Source organism: Cricetulus griseus, chromosome 2 (genome assembly GCF_003668045.3).
Source record: "Cricetulus griseus strain 17A/GY chromosome 2, alternate assembly CriGri-PICRH-1.0, whole genome shotgun sequence".
Classification (NCBI taxonomy): Eukaryota; Metazoa; Chordata; class Mammalia; order Rodentia; family Cricetidae; genus Cricetulus; species Cricetulus griseus.
Genome location: NC_048595.1, coordinates 18450772 through 18477034, shown reverse-complemented (window position 1 = coordinate 18477034; position 26263 = coordinate 18450772). Strand labels below are relative to the sequence as shown.

Below are 26263 nucleotides of genomic sequence, written 5' to 3'. Positions count from 1 at the left end.
TCCAAAGGTCTAATCCTCAGAAAAGTATCAAAATTTTAAAAAAGTAGCAGAACTTCTTCTCAAGGTTATTTACCACAAAAGCTTAGTAACCAATATTAAATAGTTAAACTATGTGATTAAAGGAAAGATGCTATTAATGACTCTTGTTGGACTGAAGTTAAGTGTAGATCTGATGAGAACACTCAGCATCTAACAGTCAGTGAGCAGGAGAGATTGGGCCATGCGTGTCTCCTGGCTGGCCTGAGTCTGTGTGTCCTCCCCCTGGTCACAGGAGGCACTGCCTAGGGCCCACATGGAGCACATACTTACTTATTCTGCAGCAGCTCGTTCTCCTGCCGGAGCTGGCCCATTTCTGAGCGGATCCCTCGTTCTGTGCTTGAGAGGGAGCTGATCTGACTGCGTAGCTCTTGTTCCACTTGCCGGCTGGCTTGCAGGTCAGCTTTTAGCTTTTTGATGTCTTGTTCCAGCCTGGGAAAGGGAGAAAGGTAGATTTTCATCTGGGAGAGGGCCCAAGGGCTCGTTGAGGGTCCGCACTGGATATCTTCCACATAGTCGTTCTATGGCATGACTCCTTTCACAGGAGGGCTAATTTTTTTATCCCCCGCCCCCAAAGGCTGTGACATTGAGAGTACCTGGGCTGTGTATAAAGGAAACGAGAAAAACAGAAGGGTTAAACACTAAAGTCCTCTCCCTATTGCCAGAGTTCTTTAGCAATAAAAGTTTGCCAAAACAATGAACTCAGGACCTAGGCACTGACTTTGCTTTTTGACACTCTCCTAGATCAGACTGTAGTGTCCCCCACCCCCAGCCCACCATTGAGAGTTACCACATAACAGGCTCTCTATCCATTTCCGGAAATGGCTAGCCTCCTTGCTAAGTAACATTCACACTTTTTGGTGATTAGAGAAGAGTTCATTAAGGCTCAACAAAAGAAGGGACTAGTAAGAAAATTATGAGTTAAAACCTACCTTACTACTCTGCCATTCCTTACTTCTTGTTCCATCTAGCCAATAATAATGCCATTTTAAGTCATGTAAGGACATAAGCAAGCAGTGAAAGGAACAAAACAGTAAAAGAACAAAAGGGCAACATCAAGTCCCTTCTGCATAGGAAGACTTTATAACTTCAATAGGGGCCAAAAAAAAATAATGATTAAAAGAACCAGACAGTAACACAAGAAGGCTATAGTTAAAAAGATACTATGAGCAAGAATAGCAATAGCCACTCCTCACTGCTCTCTATAGGTTATAGGAATGTGAATTAATTTAGTCAGCAGAACTAAGGGCCTCCTGTAATGATTATTCCTAAGTCTTCCAGATGATGAAATATAGGTAAGAAAAACCTTGTAGCCCAAGGACCCTAGGCAGTAACCCCAGGATCCATTCTCTTCCCCATCAGTTCACCCACAGCACAGCTATCTATGCTCTGCAGAGTCTGGGAAAGGCTGTGCAGAGAGGATGGGAATGGAACGAGCCCCTGATGGCCGACGGGATTTAGAGAAGCAGGGAAGACGTGTTCTAAATGGAGTGGGCACACTCAAAACAGCAGACGTGTGAACAGCCATGTGTATGTGGAGATGAGTAGTCAGTCCGGTGCCTGAGAAGGACTAGAAACTAGGCACAGCAGGAAAGAGTCAGGTGGACCATGGCAGCAGAGCTGAGGGTCAGGCCTAGGATGTACACTACATGGGAAGCTCTGAGACATTTTTCTACCATGATGCAAATGTCCAGATGGGCAAACATTAATTTGCTTTAGTTTCTGTGTGCAGAAATCCCAACCCCAAATTTTAAAGACAACCTGGGGCCTTGCTCACGCTACGCCACACTCAACCACTGAACTACCACTCCAACCCGATAAAACTCCTTTTGTGCCTCTAATCCAGCATACTAACAGAACCGAGACTTCTGGAGGGCAACGGTGATCTCTCTTTGGAACTTTCTGCTCCACAGACTACAAATGCATATATGTTTTATTAAGTACAAAGTCCTCAGGGCCTACTACTGAAATTGATACTCACTCAGTAATGTTCCCTGGCCTTTCAGAGAAAACCAAAGAACAGCTTTCTTCCCCTACCTCCATTAGACAACTTAAAAACAAGCCTCAAGTCCCCAGTCATGTTGTAGATGCTTTTACCAGTGTTCCATTCCAGGTGTGAGCTCACGGCCTAGAAACCTTGAGTTCCGGCAACACTGCCTCTCCTGCCAGGGCTCACTCCCTAGGGAAGGGTCACAGGTCCACATCACACCACACTGTCCCTATCACCAGGGTTATTCCAGTTCAGTGTACTCTCAGATCAGCATTTAGACTGCAGCCATGCTGTCCCTCCTTCACCTCAAGTAACCCAAGGGCTATGCTCCAAACAGGTTGGTGAGTCAGGTTCATCCCACTAAGAAGTCTGGCTGAAAGCATGTTAGGTAATTCTCTCTTGTGATGCCAGCCTCACAGAGGAAGAGCCGCACTTTTAGTGAAAAGGCAAGTTCCTCACTGAGGAGAGAGACAATATGGTTTGGTCATATTAAAACCCTGTCATCAGGGTTTTAAAGCAGCTCTACTGCCAAGGGATCTGGTTCCATAGCACAGCCGGCGCTGGAGACAAAGGGAAACTCCCTTCAGATGCTACTTTTCAATAGTTTTGTGGTCACTACTTTCTTTCATTAAAAAATCAGGTTTTTTTTGTTGTTGTTTTGTGTTTGTTTTTTCCTGAGACAGGATTTCTCTGTATAGCCCCCTGGCAGTCCTGGAACTTGCTCTGTAAACACCAGGCTGGCCTTGAACTCACAGATCAATCATAGCACTTGGCCTCTGCCACCCAAGTGCTGAGATTAAGGTGTGTGAGACCACTACCCAGCTCATCTTAAAAATCTTCAAAGTGTATTTTCCTATCACAAACTACGAATGACAATATTCTCTCTGAGTAAGTTTAGGGATTTCTTGAAAATTGCCATAATCCAAAGAGTTTGGGAACAAAAGGTACAAACATATTTGTAAAACACAAAACACTAGCTTCCACTTATTTACTTAATATGTGCATTTCTGTGTGTGCACATGTGTGGAGGTCAAGGGGTAAGTTCTGAGAGACTTTTCTCTTCTTCCACAGTGTTATATTCCACTACTCAAGTCATCAGGCTTGGCAGCAGTGCCTTTTCCCCCTGAGCCATCTTACTGGCCTCCCACAATGCTTTTTTAGAAGTGAAACTCTCTGAGAATGTTGTCAAAGCCAAACCAGCAGCACTACACAATAAAAACAAAATTATGAGAATAGGTTTCCTTTGTTTAAAACAAAACAAAATAAACAAAAAAACCCTGGAGAAGTACACACCTAAGGTATGTATACTCTTGTGCTCTACGTTGGACTGTAGTAGGAAGCCGCTTGCCTGTGCTGTCGGGTTGAACTCAAGGCTTCTTGCATACTGAACTCCCACTGAGTTACATTTCTAGCCCTGGAAATGGTTTATTTTTTTAACTTAATTATTTTTGAGACAGGGACTTACAAGGTAGTTCTGGATAGCCAAGTTGGCTTCAGAGATCCACCTGTCTCTGCTTCAGTGTACTGTGATTAGAAATGGCTTATTTTGAAAATACAAAACAACTCTCTGTCTCTGTCTCTCTCTCTCTGTCTCTCTCTCTGTCTCTCTTTCTGTCTCTCTCTCTGTCTCTCTCTCTGTCTCTCTCTCTGTCTCTCTCTCTGTCTCTCTCTCTGTCTCTCTCTCTGTCTCTCGTTTTTTGTTTTGTTTTTCGAGACAGGGTTTCTCTGTGTAGCTTTGGAGCCTGTCCTGGCACTCGCTCTGGAGACCAGGCTGGCCTCGAACTCACAGAGATCTGCCTGCCTCTGCCTCCCGAGTGCTGGGATTAAAGGCATGTGCCACCTACGCCCGGCTACAACTCTCTTATAAGAAACAGGACTAGCAGGGTAGTGATGGTACAGGCCTTTAACCCCAGCACTCAGGAGGTAGAGAGAGGCAGGAGTGAGTTCCAAGACAACCAGGACTATTCAGAGAAACTTTTGTCTTCAAACCAAACCAACCAAAAGAAAAAAACAGGACTAAAATGCTTCAGGCTTTTTGGAACTACAGTCATTAGCTTCATCAACCCTGAATTACTGCTTTCCAAACTGCTGCAGCAAACTGAGTTAAGATCAGTGTCTCTGTTGTCAGGCTTTGGTGGCACACACCTTTAATCCCAGCACTTGGGAGGCAGAAGCAGGTGGGTCTCTGTCAGTTTGAAGCCAGCCTGGTCTAAGAGCTAGTTCCAGGACAGGCTCCAAAGCTACACAGAGAAACCTTGTCTCAAAAAAAAAAAAAAAAAATCAGTGTCCCGTGTCCCTGTCAGAGAAATACCGGTCTTCAGGATCACAGCCTACTGACATAAGTTAGTATGCTAATAGCATTTCTCAGGAACCTCAAACACTCATAACCCAAACATTTCAAATGCTGACAAAACAAGCTTCTATTAGCTAAAGGCCAGGCTGAGTCATACTGCAAAACACAAGTCAAAACTTAACCATGAGTAATTATTCAGGGACCCTCTACTGAAAACTTTAACTTTGAAGGTCTGCTACATAGCTTAAATCTTTATTGAAAGAGGTGGTAAAATGATTTACTGTCCATCCCTTACTGGATTTAACTTTTTACTTTGAGAACGAGATCCACTCAACATAAAAAATCTAACAAAAAAAAAATTCAAAGTGTATATAACTCGCACTCTTCTTGTTTAGGCTAAGTCATACAGCTTACACTTGGTATGCTTCTTTCCTGTGAGTCTTTTTCCTACTTTTCATACATGTAATTACATTTATCATGAAGAAGGATTCACATATACAGATTGCATATCAAATCCACCTTTCACCTACTCACAGTCATTTTCTTTAAGCTATTGCACAGTGCTCCAACTGTATGGGGTAAGCAGTGGGCAAAGGTACTTTCCAAAACCCATGAAAGGAGAGAATCAACTTCCAGAAGTTGTCTCTGACCATGCCACATCATATGCACATTCCCTCCCATTATTCAGTGGAGAGAAAACTCCACTGAATAATGCACTGACACAGCCTCCCCTCCTTCTTTTTAGATAGGGTCTCACTATATAATCCTTGCTGGCCTGGAACTCTCTATGTAGACCAGGATGCCCTTGAAATCAAGAGATCTGCCTGCCTCTGACTCCTGAGATTAATGACAGCATCATGCCTGGCTACTCTATTTTCTAAGATATGCTCAATCGTTGTATCTGCTTAATAGGATGGATGCTGGGAATTTTAAAAGAACTGTGAGAATTAGTAAACGGAACTGAATCAAGCCATTCAAGTGCTAGGGATATTTATCACTATCTTCATAGTACACTTACCTCCCTTGGTGTTAAAGATCACACTTCCCTAGGTAAAATGCACATGTATCATGTGTTGTATGAAGTAAGAAGCTCTGGTTAAAGCCAGGTGGTGGTGGCGCACACCTTTAGTCCCAGCACTCGGGAGGCAGAGGCAGGTGGATCTTTGTGAGTTCAAGACCAGCCTGGTCTACAGAGCTAGTTCCAGGACAGCCTCCAAAGCCACAGAGAAACTCTGTCTCGAAAAACACAAACAAAAACAAAAACAAACAAACAAAAAAAGGAAGCAGCAGCAGCAGCAGCAGCAGCTCTGATTACATAGTATTAAGAGGTTGGTGCAAGGGGCTGGAGAGATGGCTCAGCAGTTAAGAGCACTGATTGTTCTTCCAGAGGTCCTGAGTTCAATTCCCAGCAACCACATGGTGGCTCACAACCACCTTGAATGAGATCTGGTGCCCTCTGCTGGCATGCGGGCAGAAGACTGTATACATGATAAACAAAATCTTAAAAAAAAAAAAAAAAAAAAGAGGTTGGTGCAATGTCTCCAAATGTATTCACAGGACTCTATTCAACTGCCAATAGCTACCTAAATTAGAAGCAAGCGACTAGAGAGAAGACAGGATACAGGGAACAGTTTACAACCCTCAAAAGGAATCCCAGTAAGCAAGGATGAAAGGATGGAGGACAGTAATCCCCTATCAGCTTCGACTCTCATCTCAGAACTAAGCCAGTTCTACACTACCACGGGTTGTTCTGAAGGGATGAAGGAACTCTTCCTGGAAGTGCTACAATCTCATCAAGCCTGGCTAGGAAGCAAATGTACTTCCTGCTTGTCGGGCCGGCCCTGTGGAACTGCCACTCTGGACAGGTCAGTCCTATGTATTTTTGTCTAGATTCTAACATGTTACTCACTAGGGCATGACGACCTGATAGCTACTACAGGCATATCTAGCAAGACTCAACAGCTATAGAAGCTCTGAAACACTCACTTGACTCATCATCAGAGCTGGGACTACAGAAGCACTCCACAGGGCCCCAGGTCAGGGTGCAGGGTGCCTAGGAAGCAATCTCATCTATTCCCTAATCCTAACCAAGAAGGCAAGCTCTTATGTACTTGATAATTAGTTAACTTCAAGAGGAAAAGATTTAGATTTTAATAAGGGGAATCTCCAAACTGATTAGAGGAATGAAGTGCAGACGACAGCCTTAGGCAGGCGAGATAGAAAAACACCCACACAGCTCTCAAGGGTCAGACTACTCTTGGAAAGGATATTTTAAATAGCTGAAAAGGTAGGGAGACCCAGAATCTAAATGTTTGCACTTCTCTGGTGACAGCCTTGAATCACAGACCACAGGAAAGACTGGGACTTCTCGGAAGTTTAAAGGTCTCTAATAGTGCTGCAATAACCTCAAGCTTTTACAAAGCCTGACTGTAAGCACAGGGAGGCTTAAGGCATTGGTAGTTCATTTCTTTTCTAAACAGAAATTCACCAAGGTGGGACTAGGTTCCCTGACCACTCTAGGAGTCAGGCATCACCATGTGTCTCTGTAGGCTGCTGGCTGGACCCTTGGCTTTGCTCCTCTCCTCTGTGCTTCTAGATCATACTCTGCTTCTAGAGACAAAGGAAAGGGTGTGTGTGAAAGCCATGTCTAAGTTGTAACTGAAGCAGGTTCATTACTGATCTGTTCCCAGACACCCACCTGCAACTGTACTGTGGGAAGGAACAGAGAATCCCACCCACTCTTCAAGGCCCAGTTATAAAATGAACAAAAGTCAAACAAACTCCAGCACTATGTGCCCACAGTGGAGCCTTCTGGTGGAGCCCTAATGTCTCATGGTCAAAGGCAGTGCTTGCTGCTTTGCACTGGGTTTCCGCCATTCTGGTGTTGAATCTGCTCGGGTGCACATGTCTATTTCTTTCTTTTGGTTGCATTCTTTGAAGCCTGGAACTGACCATGCTAAAACATCACACCACTAATCCTCACACTGTATCCCTACTTGGCACTCAGGGCCAGTGTTACACCTCTAGAAGTAACACATCTACAACTGGTAGCCAATGTGTGTGCTTGGGAAGAAGGCAAGTGCACATGAGAACCTCATCCAGGTAAGTGCTAATGTCATCAGTGGCCCCTTGTGTACTTTAATTGAAGAAGACAGGGCTTGTTGTAGGTAAATCAAAGCTCTAACCCCAGAAGAAATGCAGATAACCCTCCATACCAGCTTCCACTGCCCTTCAGGTCACTCACACTGACAGCACAAGCAGCATGGGTCAGTCAGGGTAAAGTCTATGCCATGTGCGTGGTGGACACACCCCTTATGTGAGGTCTACAGTGACTGGAAGCTGCTCTGATACAGTCTATCAACCACAGCTTAGCAAATACCAATGTGCCTTGTACCTTATTTACATTGGACAACAATTGCTTACCAGGCACAAATGTCCAAAAATAAACATCTTGATGACCCGATTACTAGCTGAAACTGTTACAAAGTATCTTATGTATCTGCTGCCAAACACAAACAGCAAACAAATTAATTTCCCTTATAGAACAGAGAGAGCCATCACACATTAAAATCTTGGTGTGTGGCGCTTTTATTTATAATAAAGTTAATGGGAAAAATATACAGCCAGGTGTGGTAGCATATGCCTTTAATTCCAACACTCTATGAGTTTGAGTCCAGCCTGATCTACAGAGCAAGTTCTAAGACGGACAGGGCTACACAAAGAAACCATGTCTCAAAAACCACAACACAACAAAAACACAAATCACAAAAAAGTCCCAAAACTACCATCTTAAAGGAATGTGATTAAACTTGATAGTTTATATGAAAAATCCTTTTAAACTGGACTAGCAAGACGACTCACTGAACAAAAGGGCTTGATGCCTTGAGTCTGACTCCCCCACCCCAGAACCAATGCTACAAGTACCCTGACTTCAATACATGCATTGGAAATATACAATAAGACATTTCAAAATACCATAGCTGTCGCTGCAGCACCTGGAGATGCACACAGATTTATATCAAGGTATGCTTGCTGTGATAGGAAAAAAAATCAGCATTTGGATATTCAGCAAAAGCCTGGCCAAATAAATTGTATCTGATTGCCGTTAAAAATAATACCACTAAGAAAAAAAATCACTGGAGGCTATTCAATGGCAGTGGATTAATGCTTATGAAACAGTCAGTAAAAATGGAATATATATGTATACACACACACACACACCCATAAGCATGTGAATATGTGAGATATTATAGAATGAGCTCCATTTTTATAAATAGTACATATACAAGAGAAAAATGCTGAGATGATGCATATATTAAATAGTGATTATCTCTTCTTCAAGATTGAACAAAAAAATTTTTTTTTTGCTATTTTGTTTGTTTATTTTTCGAGACAGGATTTCAGTGTGTAGCATTGGAGTCTATCCTGGCACTCACTCTGGAGACCAGGCTGGCCTGGAACTCAGAGATCCGCCTGCCTCTGCCTCCCGAGTGCTGGGATTAACAAGATTGAACAAAATGTTAAAAAGAAAAACCATTTTTAAACATTTCCATAGATGCTCCCTGCTACTCTGAGATCTGCCCAAGGTCCCAGGAAGTTTTAGGGTAAACTGAAGGCATTAAGGACTGACTCTTACTTCCCTCTCCAAACCCAGCAGCCCCCCTCCCTCCTCCATCATGGGCAACACTCCATTGCACACGTCAGAAGGGCACTGTAGGGTTCGGATCTCCAAGCAACATGAGTCTGTGCATAAACAGACCCACATCTTAAGTTATGCTGACTCTATGCTCTCAGAAGAAAGAATCCACAAGTTCTAGACATGGGTGGCCTAACCAACTCTTAGGACTGTAAGGCTTGAGGAGTGCCAGAAAGCCCCAAGCAACACTTTCTTCTCCTACATGGTAGAAAGCTCACTTGGGTGTGGGATTCAACAGAAAAGGGTGATTGTGATTCTGGAGGTGGCACTGTCACTGTGTTTCCATGAGTACAGAACCCTGGAGAGGAGAAGGTAACAGGGGCCCTTCAAGACATTGTAGATTGTTCACGGGATGTATTAGCTCCACCCTGATAGAAAAGCCAACCATCTAAGAGTACAACTGATCAGCAGGACCAGGAAAGGAGGGAATAAAATAAGCACAGTAAGAAATGGCCTCAGAGGGCTGGAGAGATGGCTCAGAGGTTAAGTGCACTGGCTGTTGTTCCAGAGGACCAGAGTTCAGTTCCCAGCAACCACATGGTGGCTCACAACCATCTGTAGTAAGATCTGGTGCCCTCTGCTGTCAGGCAGGGATACATGCAGGCAGAAGACTACACAAACAAACGAATGAATAAATATATAAAGTGGCAGTAGAGGCTATGACTACTAAGCCGATCTAAGGGGCTCCTAGGAGATTTTTTAAAAACTAATGTAAACCCATACTGATAGACAAAGTACCCAAAAAGCCAACTTCTAACTGATAGCTTGAGTAACATTTAAAGAATGCAATTCCTCTTCTTCAAGGTTACTGCCCTTCTGGCTGGAAAGCTCAGTTCTAGAGGCTCTGACTTAGTGGGATCGGAGTTCTCCCAAGCCTAAGCAACCCTTCTCAACTGCAGTGAGGATGTTTTCCATCCACCGAGAGACTGCAGCTCTAACAGGGTAAACTCTCAGAACCTATCACTCCTAGGCCCCTTATGTGAATACCTACCTACCAGGTACAGCCTACTCGATTACTTATCTATTCAAAACAACCACATTCCTGTTGGACCACTCAGATGTGGAAACATTTCACAAACTACACGTTTGGATTCATTTGTGCCTAGTCTCTAATATGGTACATGGTGCTCAAGTAGCCCTACTTAAGTATTAATCATATTCCCACTACAATGATTGTACTTTTGATACTATATTTTTAAAATTCCTTCAATGTTTAAAATAAGCACAACCTGTCTTGTGAATTAATATAAACAAGACTAACCAAGTAAAACTACAGGAGCCTAAAATATTATGGACATAGCAGAAAATGAAAATAAACCAGGTCTGCCAAAGTATACTTGCTCAGACATAGTGGCAGACAAATATAAATTAAGTACGTTTCCAAAGAGACAAAATAACAAACCACTAAACTTTTAAAAATAGACTTATAAATCTGTTTATTTTTTTTTCCACTTAGTACTTTCCAAATAATCTAGGAGTCACTTTCTCCAACACATTTAACCTAATCTGGACAGCACCTCTGAGTGTGTGGCTCTCACGGTCCTCATTCTAAAATTTCACATACTTTTACCTCTTAGCTAGGAACAATGCTGTCTGAAATAACCTGATGTATTCCACTAAAACAGAAAGCTTTCTGGGGGGGGGGCAGCAGGTCAGTCTGCAGCAGCACACGTGTGCTGCCTGCAAACGTCTTCCCCAAGATCAGATTTTCTTCCACCCACCCCACTATTCCTGACACTCTAGCAGTGCATTTGAAGGCAAAGCACATAAGCAAATAGAGGCTCCCCTTTCTGTGCTGAAGGTAATGTTCCCTATCTAAGGTGCTTTCTGGGAGAGAAGAAAGTACAGAAATGTGGGATTTGAGTTCCTTCCAGGAGTCAAAAAGGCAGAGAGCCTGGTCCTGGCTGACAGAGCCAGGCCCAGCAGGACAAAGAAGAACACAAAGCAGATTCCTCTCTGTTCTTGCTGACAGGTGGCCTGCGCCAAAATCTCTTGGCCCTGGACATAACCAACTGACAGCTGGAGTGAATGGCTGGCTGGACAGCAATCTCCCAAAGGGTTCTTCCCTGGTCCTCTCTCTGTAAATTCCAGGTTCCTTTCACCTCCTGCTAACCCTCTACAAAATGTAGGGACAGACGGGCCAAATGTAAAACTTCCTAGAATCCAACCAAAGGGTTATGACAGTGGGAGCTTTTATTTTTTTATTTTTTTCTGAGACAGGGTTTCTCTGTGGGCCCTGGAACACACTCTGTAGACCAGGTTGGCTTTGAACTCAGAGATCTGCCTGTTTCTGCCTCCCAAGCAGTAGCATTAAAGATGTGCGCCACCGCCGCCCGGAGGAGGCAGAGGCAGGCAGATCTCTTTGAGTTTGAGAGCAGCCTGGTCTACAAGAGCTAGTTCCAGGACACCCTCCAAAGCCACAGAGAAACCCTGTCTCGGGAAAAAAAAAAAAATATTGTGTGCCACCACCACCTAGCTCTTTTTTTATTAAATAAAATTGTTAATGGCTTCTGCAAAAGCAACAAGGTCTAGTCAGAGGTAATATCTGAGCTACAGATGTGGCTTAGTTGCCCAATGTTTGGGAAACCTTGGGTTCCTGGAAATACATAGAGCAGGTGTGATAGGACATGCCTGTAATCACAACTTGACTCTGCAGGTAGAGGCCTATGGGGGGTTCAATACCATGCCCACTTATAGCCTGAGCTACACCAAAACTGACTAAAACTTAAAAAAGCAAAGCCTGGAGTTAGGAGACTACAGCTCTCAAGTGCCTCCTCTCTGCCAAGACACCCACATTGAGATTAACAAAAGCAAAGGATACCACAAGGTAGTGATTCTCAACCTATGAGTTGAAATCCCTTTGGGGGTTGAATGACCTTTTCATGCGGGTCTTGTAAGACCATTGGAAAACATAGATATTTACAATTTTTTTTTCCAAGTCAAGGTTTCTCTGTCCTGGAACTAGTTCTGTAGACCAGGCCTCAAACTCACAAATATCTGCCTGCCTCTGCCCCCTGAGTGCTGGGATTAAAGGAGTGAGCTACCATTCTTAAAAGTAACAAAATTACAGTTATAAAGTAGCAAGGAAAATAATTTTATGGTTGGGGGTCACCACAATATGAGGGACTGTATTAAAGGGTCACAGCACTAGGAAGGTTGAGAACCACTGTAGTAAAGGGTAAACTATACAGAAAGTCACAATGCAAAATTGAAGTATCCCTACAACAACAACTGACCTCTGATAATGTCGCAGGGACTTCTTAGATTTTCTTTTCCACTACATTTCACAGAAACAGAACTATACGGAATCATCCATCCATCCATCCATCCATCCATCCATCCATCCATGCATCCATCCGCAGGATTTCTCTGTGTAGCCTTGGCCGTTTTGAAACTAGCTTTGTAGACCAGGCTGGCCTTGAACTCAGAGATCCACTTACCTCTGCCTCCCTGCTGTGACTAAAGGCGTGCTCCACCACTGCCTAGCCAAATCCACTATTAGTATTTAAAACAATGCATCTTTTCCTCCCAAAGAATATGTTTAATTTGGGGGTTTTTTCTTTTTTTTCTTTTTTTGGTTTTTCAAGACAGGGTTTCTCTGTGTAGCTTTGGAGCCTATCCTGGCACTTGATCTGGAGACCAGGCTGGCCTCGAACTCACAGAGATCCGCCTGTCTCTGCCTCCCGAGTGCTGGGATTAAAGGCGTGCGCCACCAACGCCTGGCTAATTTTTGGGTTTTTTTCAAGCTAGGGTTTCTCTGTGTAGCTCTGGCATTCTCTCTGTAGACCATGCTGGCCTCAAACTCTGCCTCCCAAGTGCTGGGACTAAAGAAGTGCACTACCACTGCCTAACCTATGTTTAAATTTTTTAGACTGATTATTTATTTGTATATGCCCAACAAATACAGGTAAGTATGCCACAACATTGCATGTAGAGGCTAGAGGAAAATTTGCCAGAGTTCCTCTCCTTCTGTCATGCAGGTCCAAAGGGGTTGAAAACGGGTCATTGGGCTTGATGGTAACTGCTGAGCTATTTTGTCAGTTCTACTGTTTATAAGTTTTTTGAAATTTATTTATTTATTATGTACACAGTGTTCTATCTGCCTGCATGTATGTATACAGGCCAGAATAGGGCACCAGATTTCATTATAGATGGTTATGAGCCACTAGTCAGTTGCTGGGAATTGAACTCTGGACCTCTGGAAGAGTAACCATGCTCTTAACCTGAGCCATCTCTCCAGCCCTGTTTATAAGTTTTTATTTACTATTACTGGTCCTATGTAGCAGTCAGACACAACTTTGTAGAGTTGGCCCTCTCCATCCATCTTTATTTGAGGTCTAGGGCTCAAACTCAGGCCACAAGGCTTGAAGGAAATACTTTACCAAGAGTTCTCTCACCAGTCCAGGATATGCTATTTTAAATTGCGTGTAGACATCTCACAATGTGAGGAAATGAAAAATACCAAGCATAATAAACTATCCCAAAGAACAAGACCACACATACTAAGGAACCTCCTAGAAGTCAGAGATCGAGATCACGTGGTACCTAGAAGTCTGTGGAGATCAGTCAAACCACACTGAGTGAGTGATCTTCTGCCACCAAGTTCTAGTTAGAAGGGAAAGCTAGCTTTTTTCCCCCTTGGCTTTTGATATTTTCACCCCCCTTTATATGTATTTTATGTGTATGTGTTTTTCTCTGTGTGTATGTATGTGTATCATGTCTGTGACTGGTGCTCATGGGGGTCAGAGGAATGTGTGGGATCCTCTAGAACTGGAGGTACAGGTGGTTATGAGCACTGAAAACCAAACTTGGGTCCTCCGTATAAAAAACAGGTACTCCTAACTCTGAGCCATCTCTCCAGCCCCAGCCCTCTTTAAGAGAAACCTCAAGTGTAGTAAATACAAGATTCCTGTAGACTACAAAGGAGGACAGTGACTCCAAGTTCATCTCAACTCCATGTTAGTGAAATTCTGTCACTAATGAGCTACAACAGTCAAGTCTCTTTCCCAACTGTGTCGCCCAATTTACTGCTCTGAAAATGTGTCCTGCAACCTGACCCCGTCATCAAAACTGGTTCTTGACTGAGTATAAGTTACACACTGCTTAGTGTACATGAATGAATGGAAGCATCTGGAAGTTTCTCTAGACTCCTTTCCCTCTGAGGCAGAGCATCTGTTGTATTAAGTTTTAAATAATTACATTTTGCTGTACCTTAAAGAGCCGCATCAGTTTAGAAAGGAATAAAGGAGGAAGTAGTCAGTGAGTTAGTGCTACCTGGATTTCTATTTTCCCTATTTCTCCTTCCAAATCTTCAAAATCACCAGGACCTACCTTCTCAGCGAGATTCACACTCAGGACTGCACCCTCCTAAGGAGAGAAAAGAGAAAGCAAGGATACTCCCTGCCCCCCATATCCAGCCAGCTAAGTCTCAGCTCTATCCTGTCTTCTTCCAAGTTAAAGCACTTAGGCTTGCTGCTGTCAGGCTGGGCCTACACAAGAACTAAGGGCAGATTCTGTGCAGATGGCACTCACTAGAGCTGACTTTCAAGACCACATAAGCTTAAGGGTACAAGCAATTAGCCCCCTTCTACTAATACTACTGTAAATAGCACCTTATGTTTTTGTAAAAAGTAAGAATTTTTAAGATAGCCAGGATAGGAAAGCATGCCTTTCCTTGAGACCTTTCATTGAGACCAAAATATTAATTCTGGTGCCAATCTCTGAGGGATTAGCAGTTGTATTTGAATTTTAAAAAAACAAAACGAAGCCGGGCATCGGTGGCACACGACTTTAATCCTAGCACTTGGGAGGCAGAAGCAGGCAGATCTCTGTGGGTTGGAGGCCAGCCTGGTCTACAGAGCGAGTGCCAGGATAGGCTCCAAAGCTACACAGAGAAACCCTGTCTCAAAAAACAAAAACAAAAACAACAAAAAAAAAACGAGATTAATAAGAAAAATAAAGCAGGTTGACCAACATTTTCCTAGGATCCTAGAAGTACAAAAACTTCAGGCTGACCCTGGCACCAGTCTTCATCTCTTAGGGCTCATTTACTGCACTGATAGGGACAGGGTCAGGGAGGCCAGTGTACATGCCTCTCAGATCTTTTCTTTCAAGATTTTTATTCATTTTTCATGTATACAGGGTTCTGCCTGCACACCAGAAGAGGGCACCAAATCCTATTATAGATAGTTGTGAGCCACCATGTGGTTGCTGGGAATTGAACTCAGGTCCTCTGGAAGAGCAGCCAGTGTTCTTAACCTCTAAGCCATCTCTCCAGCCCCCTTTCAGATCTTTTCTATAGGTAACAAAATAATCATTCCAGATTCCATATGACTGTGTTAAATGCTATTCTGTCAATCAGCATCTGGATACTTCTTTTTCTTTTTGTTTGTTTTTTGAGACAGGATTTCTGTGTATGTAGCTCTGGCTGTTCTGGAACTCATTTTGTAAACCAGGCTGGCTTTGAACTCACAGAGATCTGCCTGCCCCTACTTCCCAAGTGCTGTGATTAAAAGTATGCACCACTACTGCCCGGCTGGATACTTATTTAATGACTCTTTATATCATATATAATTCAACTACTTTAGCAGGTTTATGACATACTAAAAAATAATTTTTTAAATGAGTCTCCTAGCCAGTCGAGGTGGCACATGCCTTTAATCCCAGCACTCCTGAGGCAAGTGGATCTGAGTTTGAGGCCAGCCTGGTCTATCAGGTGGAGTTCCAGGACAGCCAGGGCTACACAGAGAAACTGTGTCTTGAGAAAACGAAGTCTCTCATTTCTGATGCATAAAAGGCAATGGGACAGAAATAAACTGAAAAGAGATTCCTGTTTCAGCCTTTCTACAGAATGTGGAGCAACTTACATTTTGCTTTGATGTCTCTGCTTTAACCAGGGAACCGAAATAAGTAACACTCACCAACAAGAACGCTCAGTCTCAGGCTGCACTTGAGAAGAAACTGGGCCAAATGCAAATGAAACTGCTGACCTGTCCAGGACAGCGGCAGTTCAGGTGTCACACCCTGACCTGCTGGATCTCAGAAAGGAACTTCTGACAACCAGACCTACAATGGACTTTTTATTCACCAGGAAAACGAGGGTGAGGATAAGTAGAGAAAGTGATTCTGATATATAATTTAAGTGAAAACAGCAGCATAAAAACTACATATTCAGGCAGAGGCAGGCGGATCTCTGAGAGTTCGAGGCCAGCTTGGTCTCCAGAGCGAGTGCCAGGATAGGCTCCAAAGCTACACAGAGAAACCCTGTCTCGAAAAAACAAACAAACAAACAAACAAACAAACACACCAAAAACAAAAAACCCAAAAAACTACATATTCTACAGAAATGAGAAAAGCAAGCACTTCAAAGCTAACCTACATTAAAAGTTAAAATTTCTGGGGTTAGGGATACAGCTCACCAATAAAGTCCTTGCCTAGCATAAGCATGGGCTTGCATCCAACCCCAGTACAGAGGTTAGATGGGAGATGTGCTCTGCAGAACAAAAAAAACAACCGTCAAGGAAAGCTGGAGAGATAGTTCAGCAGTGAGGAATGCTTACTGCTCTTTCAGAGGACCCAAGTTCAGTTCCAAAGTCAGGGAGCTCACAACCACCTATATATAACGCTAGTACCAGAGGCTCCAATACCCACACATGTGACACACGTACACATACATATAAAGGGGAAAAAACTGTCAAAAGTATAAAACAACAAACAAGGTGTGGTGGTGGTGCACACCTTTGATACCAGTATGGCAGAGGGGCAGAAGCAGACTGATCTCTGAGTTTGAAGCCAGCCTGATCTACAGAAGGACTTCCAGGCAAGCCAGGGCTACCCAGTGAGACCCTGTTTAAAAACAAACACACAAACAAAATTACTGGGGCTAGAGAGATGGTTCAACGGTTATAAGCACGTGTGCTTGCAGAAGATTTGGGTTCAATGCCCAGCACCTATATGGTGGCTTAAAACCGTCTCCAACTCTAGTTCCAGGTGACCCAATGCCCTCCTTTTCTGACCTTCTAGGGCACCAGTCATGCATGGACTTGGTGTGCAGACATATATAACAGGCAAAACATTCATGCACATAAAAATAAAATAAACAAATTTGAAAAATAGAAAAGGAAGAGTGTTGGAGCAGCGATGACTCATCAGTTAAAGGCTAGGCTAGCAGCAAACGAGGGATGGAGGGAGGGGAAGCTTCATACAGAGAAAATATTTCCAAAAGAGATTTAACAAAAATCTGGCCAGGTGGTGGTGGTCCCAGCACTCGGGAGGCAGAGGCAGGTGGATCTCTGTGAGTTCAAGGCCAACCTGGTCTAATGAGAGAGTTCCAGGGCAGCCTCTAAAGCTACAGAGAAACCTTGTCTTGAAAAAAACCAAAATAAATAAATAAATAAATAAATAAATAAATAAATAAAATCTGTTATCCAGCTAGATATGGCATCGTATCACTACAATTTTAGTGTTTTGAAGCTGAAGAGGATTTCATATCCAAAGGTGGGTCTGGGCTACACACAAAGTGAGATCCTGTCTCAAATGAAAAAAAAAAAAATCCAAATATACAAAAAAATTCTTAAAACTCCACAGTAAGAAAACAACCTGATTAAATACTGGAACTGATTTTTTTTTTATAATAGAAACACTTGTTTTGTTTTAGATTTATTTATTTATTATGTATACAGTGTTCTGTCTGCATGTATCCCTACAAGCCAGAAGACAGCACCACATCTCATTACAGATGGCTGTGAGCCACCATGTGGTTGCTGGGAATTGAACTCAGGACCTCTGGAAGAGCAGCCAGTGCTCTTAACCTCTGAGCCATCTCTCCAGCCCCGGAACTGATTTTTTTAAACACCTTATCAAAGAAGATGGTATAAAGTGCAAATGAGCTACGAAAAGACATACTCCATATCACATGGCCCCTAATTACTGTGACTTCAATCTTATTGCAAAACTTGGAAGCAATACTAGGCTGCAGTAGACAAAGGACTCCAGGAAACTGTGGTACATCTACCCACACATAAGTTACCAAGACAGAAGAAATCTTACATGTATTTCCACGTGAAACTTCATGACAAGGCCAGTAAGAATGCCAGAGCTTCATAGGGTTTAGTGGCAAATGAGGAGTAGAGTTTTTAACACAAACTCCTTTGTGATGCTCTAACAGTGGATACCTATTAGAAATGTGTCTAAGTCCACCAAACATAAATGCACATCAACCCTAAAGACTGACGTGACAGTGATGTGTCAATGCCAGTTGTAACAGAAGGTGGGCATGTGTTAGGAAATCTCTATACCTCATGCTCAATCCTTCTAAGAACTTAAAAACTGATCTAAAACAATAGTCTTTTTAAAAATCTCACAGATAACTGATCACAACTATAAATTAGAATTAGCTGATGAGAAGAAAACACAACAAAAATTTTCAGGGACTTGTGTTATGGTGGTGGGGTAATTTCCTCCTTTTTATTTTTTATTTCTTTGGGTGGTGGATTTTGAGATAGGTCTAGCTGTCCTTGAACTCACAGAGATCTACCAGTCTTCCAAGTACTGGGATTAAAGGCAGGTGCCACTATGCCCAACTTCCTTATTTCTCTTTCTCTTTTTTTGACAGGGTTTCTTTGTGTAGCTCTCTGGCTATCCTGGAACTTGCGGTTTAGACCAGACTGGCCTTGAACTCACAGAGATCCACCTGTTTCTGCCTCCCAAGTGCTGACTTCCATTTTATTTTTAAAAATGTTTTTTTTTTTTATTTCTTATTTATCGAGTGTGTGTCTGTTCTGTCTATCTACACACATGTACACATGATCATATGTATGTATGTATCTGCTGGATCCCGGGAGCTGTAGTTACAGTTTTAAGTTGTAACTTAAACCCTGACCCTCTGGAACAATAGAAAAAGCTCTAACTGGTGAGCCACCAGTCCAGCCCAGCTCCTTCTACTAAGCATTTCCACAGGACTCCTCTTGCAGCACTAAAAGACTAACATGCCTTTAACCTGGCCCCTGAGAGCTAACAGGCCGGCTGAATTATGGTCTTCCTCCCCTGCACAGACTAGGCTGAATAACTGGCCTCGATGCTTTCTGGTTTGGCTCAGATTTTTGCCACATTAGGAATAAAAACATTTTTGGCTACTAACATTTTAAGTCTCCCCCCCCTTTTTTTTTAATATCCAGAGCTAAGAATTCACAAAATTGCAGGGAGTGGCTTGGGGCTTTAATCCCAGTACAGAGGCAGATGAGAAGTGAGTTCAAGGCCAACCTGGTCTACAAAGCAAGTTCCAGGACAGCCAGGACTACACAGAGAAACTGTCTAAAACACGCGCGCACGCGCGCGCACGCGCACACACACACACACACACACACACACACACACACACACACACACACACACAGAGAGAGAGAGAGAGAGAGACAGAGAGAGACAGAGAGAGGAAGAGAGAGAGAGACAGAGAGAGAGAAATAAAAACAAAAAATTCACAAAATCAAATTGTAACAGGGTCCTTTAGCATTAAATATATTTCCCAAACCAAAAGAGAACTTTGGACTGGCCTTGGGAAGTTGTGAAAGTTTTCTGGAAAGAGCCTATAGGCAACATTTGTTATCATCAAATTCCCAGCCTCCTCCAAGTTCCCCTAGACTCCTTTACATAGCAATCTACCCAGCACCACATCCTGCATCTCCTACCTAGCAAAATAACTGAGAGGCCTTCTTCATTCACTCAGTTCCTTTACGCCCATGTTATTCTCTTAGCCAACATCCATTCATTCAACTAAGAACCTTTGTTTTTTTTTTAAAGATTTATTATGTATAGTATTCTACCCCCATGTATGCCTGCACACCAGAAGAGGGCACAAGATCTCATTATAATTGTGAGCAACCATGTGATTGCTGGTAATTAAACATAGGACCTCTGAAAGAGCAGCCACTGCTCTTAACCTCTGAGCCATCTCTCCAACCCCAAGAACCTTTTTTTTCATAAAGGACACAAAAATGAAATTCACGTCGGGCGTTGGTGGTGCACGCCTTTAATCCCAGCACTCGGGAGGCAGAGGCAGGCGGATCTCTGTGAGTTCGAGGCCAGCCTGGTCTCCAGGGTGAGTGCCAGGATAGGCTCCAAAGCTACACAGAGAAAACCTGTCTCAAAAAACAAAACAAAACAAAAAAAACAAACAAAAAAAAAATGAAATTCACAATTAAAAGGAAAGAGTGCCGGGCACTGGTGTCGCATGCCTTTAAACCCAGCATTCAGGAGGCAGAGGCGTGGATCTCTGTGAGTTCAAGGCTAGCCTGGTCTACAGATGGAGTTCCAGGATAGGCTCCAAAGCTACACAGAAAAACCCTGTCTTGAAAAAAAACAAAACAAAAAGTTTAAATAACATGTGACAAATGTTTCACCTGCTGCAGTTAGTGAATTCTGGGGAACTCCTTCTGAAATAAGTAGTACAACAACTGGCCTTTCTCCTATGGACATCTGAAAGCATGCTGACTGTTTACTCTGCAGGATAGGGGAAGAATGTGGATGTCTGCCCAGCATCAGCAATGGCATGCTTCCAAAGTGTCACAGAGGCCTGCTACAGGAGTGAGAGGAAGAGTGTGGATGGATCCCATGTCCATTTTCCTTATCTGGCTACTCACAAAATTAAAACTAACCAATATTCTGGTTCACATTATTTACAATGCTGAAAACTCTTCCTCGAAGAATAAACTGTCCTTGGCCTTTAAGTAAACCAAAGAACAGGCAGTGGTAACACACACCTTTAATCAGTGAGTCTGAGGTAAGGGGATCTGAGTTCAAGGCCAGCTGGGTCTACAAAGCAAGTTCCAGGACAGCCAGGGCTACACAGAGAAACACTGTCTCAAAACAACAACAACAAAAACCTTATTGGACTGTGTAGGTTACCTGCATCAAAAACAAAAAAACTAAAACCCCTTCAGTTCAGCTCTCAGCTTCAGGACTAAAGACCAGGAGTAAAAGCCACACCTGTTCACCAATTTAGTCAAATGAAGTCTGAGCCAGTCAGTGTCATTAAGTTTGAGAAAAAGAATGTTTCTAATTAAAATCTGTATCTAACACTGTGTTCCCATATGTAATTTTGAGCAGGAGATTTCCTTTTTGTCTTTTTTGTTTTTGTTTTTTGAGACAGGGTTTCTCTGTGTAGCTTTGGAGCCTATCCTGGCACTCACTCTGTAGACCAGCCTGGCCTCGAATTCACAGAGATCCACCTGTCTCTGTCTCCCAAGTGCTGGGATTAAAGGCATGCCTCACCACCACCTGGCTCCTTTTTCTTTTTAAAAGGTATTTTGTCCGTGCATGTGGAGGTCAGAGGACAACTTGTCAGCATCAGTTCTCTTTGTCCACCCTGTGGGTAGCAGAATCATCAGACTTGGTGGCAAGCACCTTTACCCAATGAGTCACTTTGTCAACCCAGACTATACTTTTCAACCTGAATATCCCAGGCTTATCTATGGATAAATTAAATCCTAATTGTAGAAAAAGAAACTAACAAATAAAACAAGGTCAGAGTAGTAACAACAACTTCTTCCTCCTTCCCATCTACGTCAGTTTGATCATAGAATATTTGCACCAACAGGACATAAATTTTCCTCTTTTCTTTTTTCCAAAGAGAACTTTAGATATGTAAACATAAAAGGACAGGACTAACAGCATCCAAGAGGCCACCAAGAGGGCTGCATATAAATCTGTCACATGTGGGAAGCCATCACTATCATCTCTTATTCAGAAAACAAAAAAGGTTAAGTCAGTGTTTTAATATTCTGACACAGGTGGCTAACAAACCTGTGCAGAGCCAACACCCAAACACCACCAGTCACAAACGTCTGATCACGAGCAGCTCCAGCAGGCCCATGACAGCATTACTTTTGAGTGTGGCAAGAAGTGGTGAAGAGGGCACACACTTACCTTACCAGCGCATCTGGTTTGCTTAGCTGGTTGTTAGGAATACAGTTCTCCATTAAGTCCTTATGTGCACTTGGGCTCTTGCTAGTGCACTTCTGTTTCTTCTCGTTTTTACTAGACGAGGAAGGAATGCTTCCATTTGTAGCACTGTGACTTCGAGGTGAGGAGTTCACAACTCCACTGGCATTTTTGTAATTTTTTGAAGAAGCAGTGCATGAGTCCTCTTTTAAGAGATTTTCTGTACTTCCCACAAGATCATTGTTTAATCTTTTACTATTGATATGGTTTTCCATATACTCAATTTCTTGTATTTTAGAGTCTACAGGTTGTAGAATATTGTTGTTATTTATTCCAAGGTTATGTTTTTTGGCATCCTTGTCCTTTTCTTTCCCTTTTTCTCGATATTCTATCTCTGGCAGCGTTGTGGAAAGTTTTTTGTTGGCTGGGATGCCTCCATTGTGATGTATAAGGATCGAGGAATCCATGTCCGGCAATCCTTTGGCTGCTACAGTATCAAAAACAAACCAACAAACAAACAAAAACCCATACTGGAATATTTAGCTTTTAAAAGCAAAGACTACATTGATTTAGTAACTGTATTAGCTAGGCCTAGAAATTTACTGCATTAATCACAGTAGAAACTTAGAAGCCAAGTACAATGTATTAGACTAACTCCCAAGTCCAGATACATTTGAGAAAACCACCATAATATGAACCTCAAATCATTGAAATTTTGGCTTTAAAATCAGACTAAAATTTTATAATTCATATATTATATATATACACATATATACACATATATATATACACATATACATATATGTGTCTGCATATATATATGTCTGCATATATCAAGTCAACCAAATTGGTCATACGGCTAAGAGAACAAAAGCAATTCATTTTTTAAAAAAGGACCTATTTTTAATGAATATTATGGAAAGGGATTTACTATATTGGTGTATCTGACAGAAAGAATAGTTCAACAATCGCTATCCTCCCCAAAAGCCCTATTTTAAAAAGAGAGGGGAACTGGACCTGAGAGATGGCTCAGAGAGTAAAGGTCTTTGCCACACAAGCCTAGCAACCCAAGTTCAAGTATAGGTACGAGACAAATGACTCCACAAAGTTGCCCCCTTACTTCTGTATGTGTGCTGTGGCATGTACACCAACTCATAAACAAACATTTACACACACACACAAAATCTTTTTTAAATGCCTGGATTAAACAAACACCTGATAATATTACTGAAAAAAATTCAAACGAAAGCAAAGATGTGACTTCTGATTATAGACATCTATTCTTTTTGTGATTATAGTATAGTCTGTATCATTTACCAGAATACTTATAAACAACTTTTTGTATCATCTCAGTACATTTCAGTGTGCTAATCTCCTTGAGAGCTATTTTTACTGCTTCAGAAAAGACGGATTTTGATATAAATTATTTAAAAAGCATGACCTCAAACTTCTAACTCCCAAGCACAGAAAACCCCCATTAGAAATGGTTCTATTTGCTGGGCATGGCAGTGCACGCCTTTAATCCCAGCAAACGGGAGGCAGAGGCAGGCAGATCTCTGAGTTTGAGGCCAGCCTGGTCTACAGAGTGAGTTCCAGGATTGACTCCATAGCTACTAAGAAACTCTGTCTCAAAAAACCAAAAAAATAAAACAGGACCACATCTCTTTGTTCTGCCAGAAGGCAACATTACATGTCCACACAACCATATTGCTTATACTTTGGTTCTTGATTTGCTTCAATTATATTGTCATAATCAAGATGTATTATATTATTAAGTATTACTTAAAATTTGTAACAAAATATTTAAATTTTTAAAAATTAAAAATAACAAAATAGGGGGTAGAGAGGGGGCTCAATAGTTAAGAGCACTTGTTGCTCTAAGACCTAGGTTCAGTCCAGTACCACATTCCAGGGCTCCAGACTACTATACATATAAACATGCAGAAAAAAAAATCCATACACACAAAATAAACATATACATACATACATACATACATACATATCACAAATACCGCATTTAGAAGCAGATGGCCCTCAGAGAGCAAAATCCTGCACTCACATTCTGTATTTCATGACTAAACAATGGCCCCAAGGAGGAATCAGAAAACTGGAAAATCTAAACTCTCAGCCATTTTTAACTGATGGAAAATTTGACTAGCCTAGTAGCTCCACAGCTTCAGAGTAAAGACCTACCTTCCTCGGCCTCCTTTTCTTGCTTCTGCAACATTTGCTGCTCTGGAGGGAGGGCCTGTTGAAGAAGCTGCATGTAAAACTCGTTCTCCTTTTGAACTTCCTTTTGCTTTCTTAACCGCATCTTGTAGCTCACGTAACTTTTGAAGCCAAAGCCCAAAGTCACCACAGGGTACCCAATACTAGAAAGAAGACAGCCCAGCCAATACTTTTACACTCAAAACAAACAACACATGCATCAAACACATAGTTACTGAGATTGAAAATTAGAAAACCATTTCCAGTTGATGATAATGAACCCATACCCACAGGGTTACAGGTCTGGTGGAATGACAAGGTATCTGGACATGATTGGGCCATTGCTCACAAGAACTCAGAGGCTATGGCTGCACAATATCAAGCCAAAGTTGTAGCACAGATCAGGGAAGGGCTCATGAAGTCCCACCCTTAGCTGAGGGGCTGTTCAAGTTACCCATGTTCCAGTGGATGACACCCCACACCCATGCACATACTGGCAGCACTGAGTGGACTCAGTGGGTTTAAAAAACAAATACATGAAGTTGGAAGGGATAGGTATGCGGGTGTGTGGAGGGTATAATAGGGAGTGTTTGGGAGAAGGAGTGCCGGGTAGACTTGACCAAAACACATTATTTTCATGCATGAAATTCTCAAACAAGAAAATTTTGAAACAGGACTAAATAAAGGGTACAGAATTATATGGGTAGCCAAAAATAGCCATGCTAAGTATTAAAAAAAAAAATCTAAAGGGCACAGGTGATAGTGGTGTATGCCTTTAATTCTAGCACTGGGAGTCAGAGGCAGGTGATCCTGAGTTCAAGGTCAGTCTGGGAGTTCTAGGACAGCCAGGGCTACACAAAGAAATACTGTCTTGAAAAACAAAAACAAACAAAATCAAAAGGACATTACTTAATTTTTAACATCGTAAGATAGAGTCAATTTTAGGCAATAACATAATTAATCTTGTGTCTGAGGACTAAAAGCAAAAGCTGCTTCTGTAGAACTAATTCATAAACACTGTCACATAGCAATTACAAAATCACTTATGTGTGTCTGGAATCATCAGGGTTGTGTCCAAGTTAAAGCAAGAGTATTTACAACTCTTAAGACAGAAAGTAAAAATATTTCCTCCAACCAATCAGATGGCCTAATGCTTTCCCAAAGCTACAAACACTGTCAAACCCATATTAAGGCTCCTAAGTGTTAAAAGCATTAATAGTTTTTAATTAGTTTAAATATGGTTTCACTAAAAATTTAAAGTTTAATTCACTTGTTTGTAAAAACTTAAAAAAATGGAAATAATAATTCCTATTTATTGGGGGTTTGTACTTTTCACAACTGATATAAACAGAAATTAAGCTTATTTTCTAATATTTTAGTTAAATGAAGTATGCCTCAGTATGAGAAGAAATGCTCCTTTTAAAAGTGGTAACAGTCTTGATACTTCTGTAAAAGACTGTGGAAGCTTTAAGACATGGCCACAGCTCATCAAAACTTTGGAATCATCATCAAAATCATTTGTCAGATACTTACAAGCTTGGCATTAAGTTAAGCACTCGATACACTGTCCCTCCTACCCATGACCTCAGGAAAAAAGTTAGAAAGCTGATGCTTAGACACAAAGACAGGCTCAGCAACACAGCTGTTGGACAGAGCTGGGACCCCACCTCTGAAGAGGCTCACACCTTACCAGCATGCTACACTGACACTGGGCTCAGTCCAACTTACCATCCTACACTGAAATGGAGACTGAGAATATAGGTAATACTCACCAGTGAGCAGCAAATGGACGACAAAGGTCTACATGAAAATTTTTCAGATCTTTGAATCTAATTGCTGCTTCAATATAAACAAAGAGTATCCAGAGGGACACTGTAGGCAAACACACTCCCCTTTCTGTGGGAAAGCAGCAGAGAGACAACCATCAATAGACAGTAGCTGACATAACAGATGGGTCTTCTGGGAGACTCAGTCAATGATAGCCACTTTCAACTAAACTGAAAAGCAATCTGATCTACACTGAAAGCTTTTCTATGACAAAAGGCCCACAAACTCATTGACAAAAATAAAAGGTAAACACCAGTCAGGAAATGTTCAGAATATA

The 26263-nt window shown here is 42.1% G+C and overlaps 1 protein-coding gene across 1 annotated transcript in view; it reads right to left on the bottom strand.

Annotated features, from left to right (window-relative positions):
- Nucleotides 1–26049, bottom strand: part of Maco1 (macoilin 1) — a 38268-nt gene extending 12219 nt beyond the window's left edge. Inside the window, exons 1-4 of the mRNA XM_027399659.2 lie at nucleotides 25932–26049; nucleotides 24145–24323; nucleotides 21937–22438; nucleotides 310–468 (exon numbers count right to left, since the gene is read on the bottom strand). Of these exons, the coding sequence (XP_027255460.1) occupies nucleotides 310–468; nucleotides 21937–22438; nucleotides 24145–24265 (782 nt within the window). The 5' untranslated portion in view covers nucleotides 24266–24323; nucleotides 25932–26049. The remainder of the gene's footprint in view (nucleotides 1–309; nucleotides 469–21936; nucleotides 22439–24144; nucleotides 24324–25931) is intronic.
- Nucleotides 26050–26263: the final 214 nt, after the last annotated feature.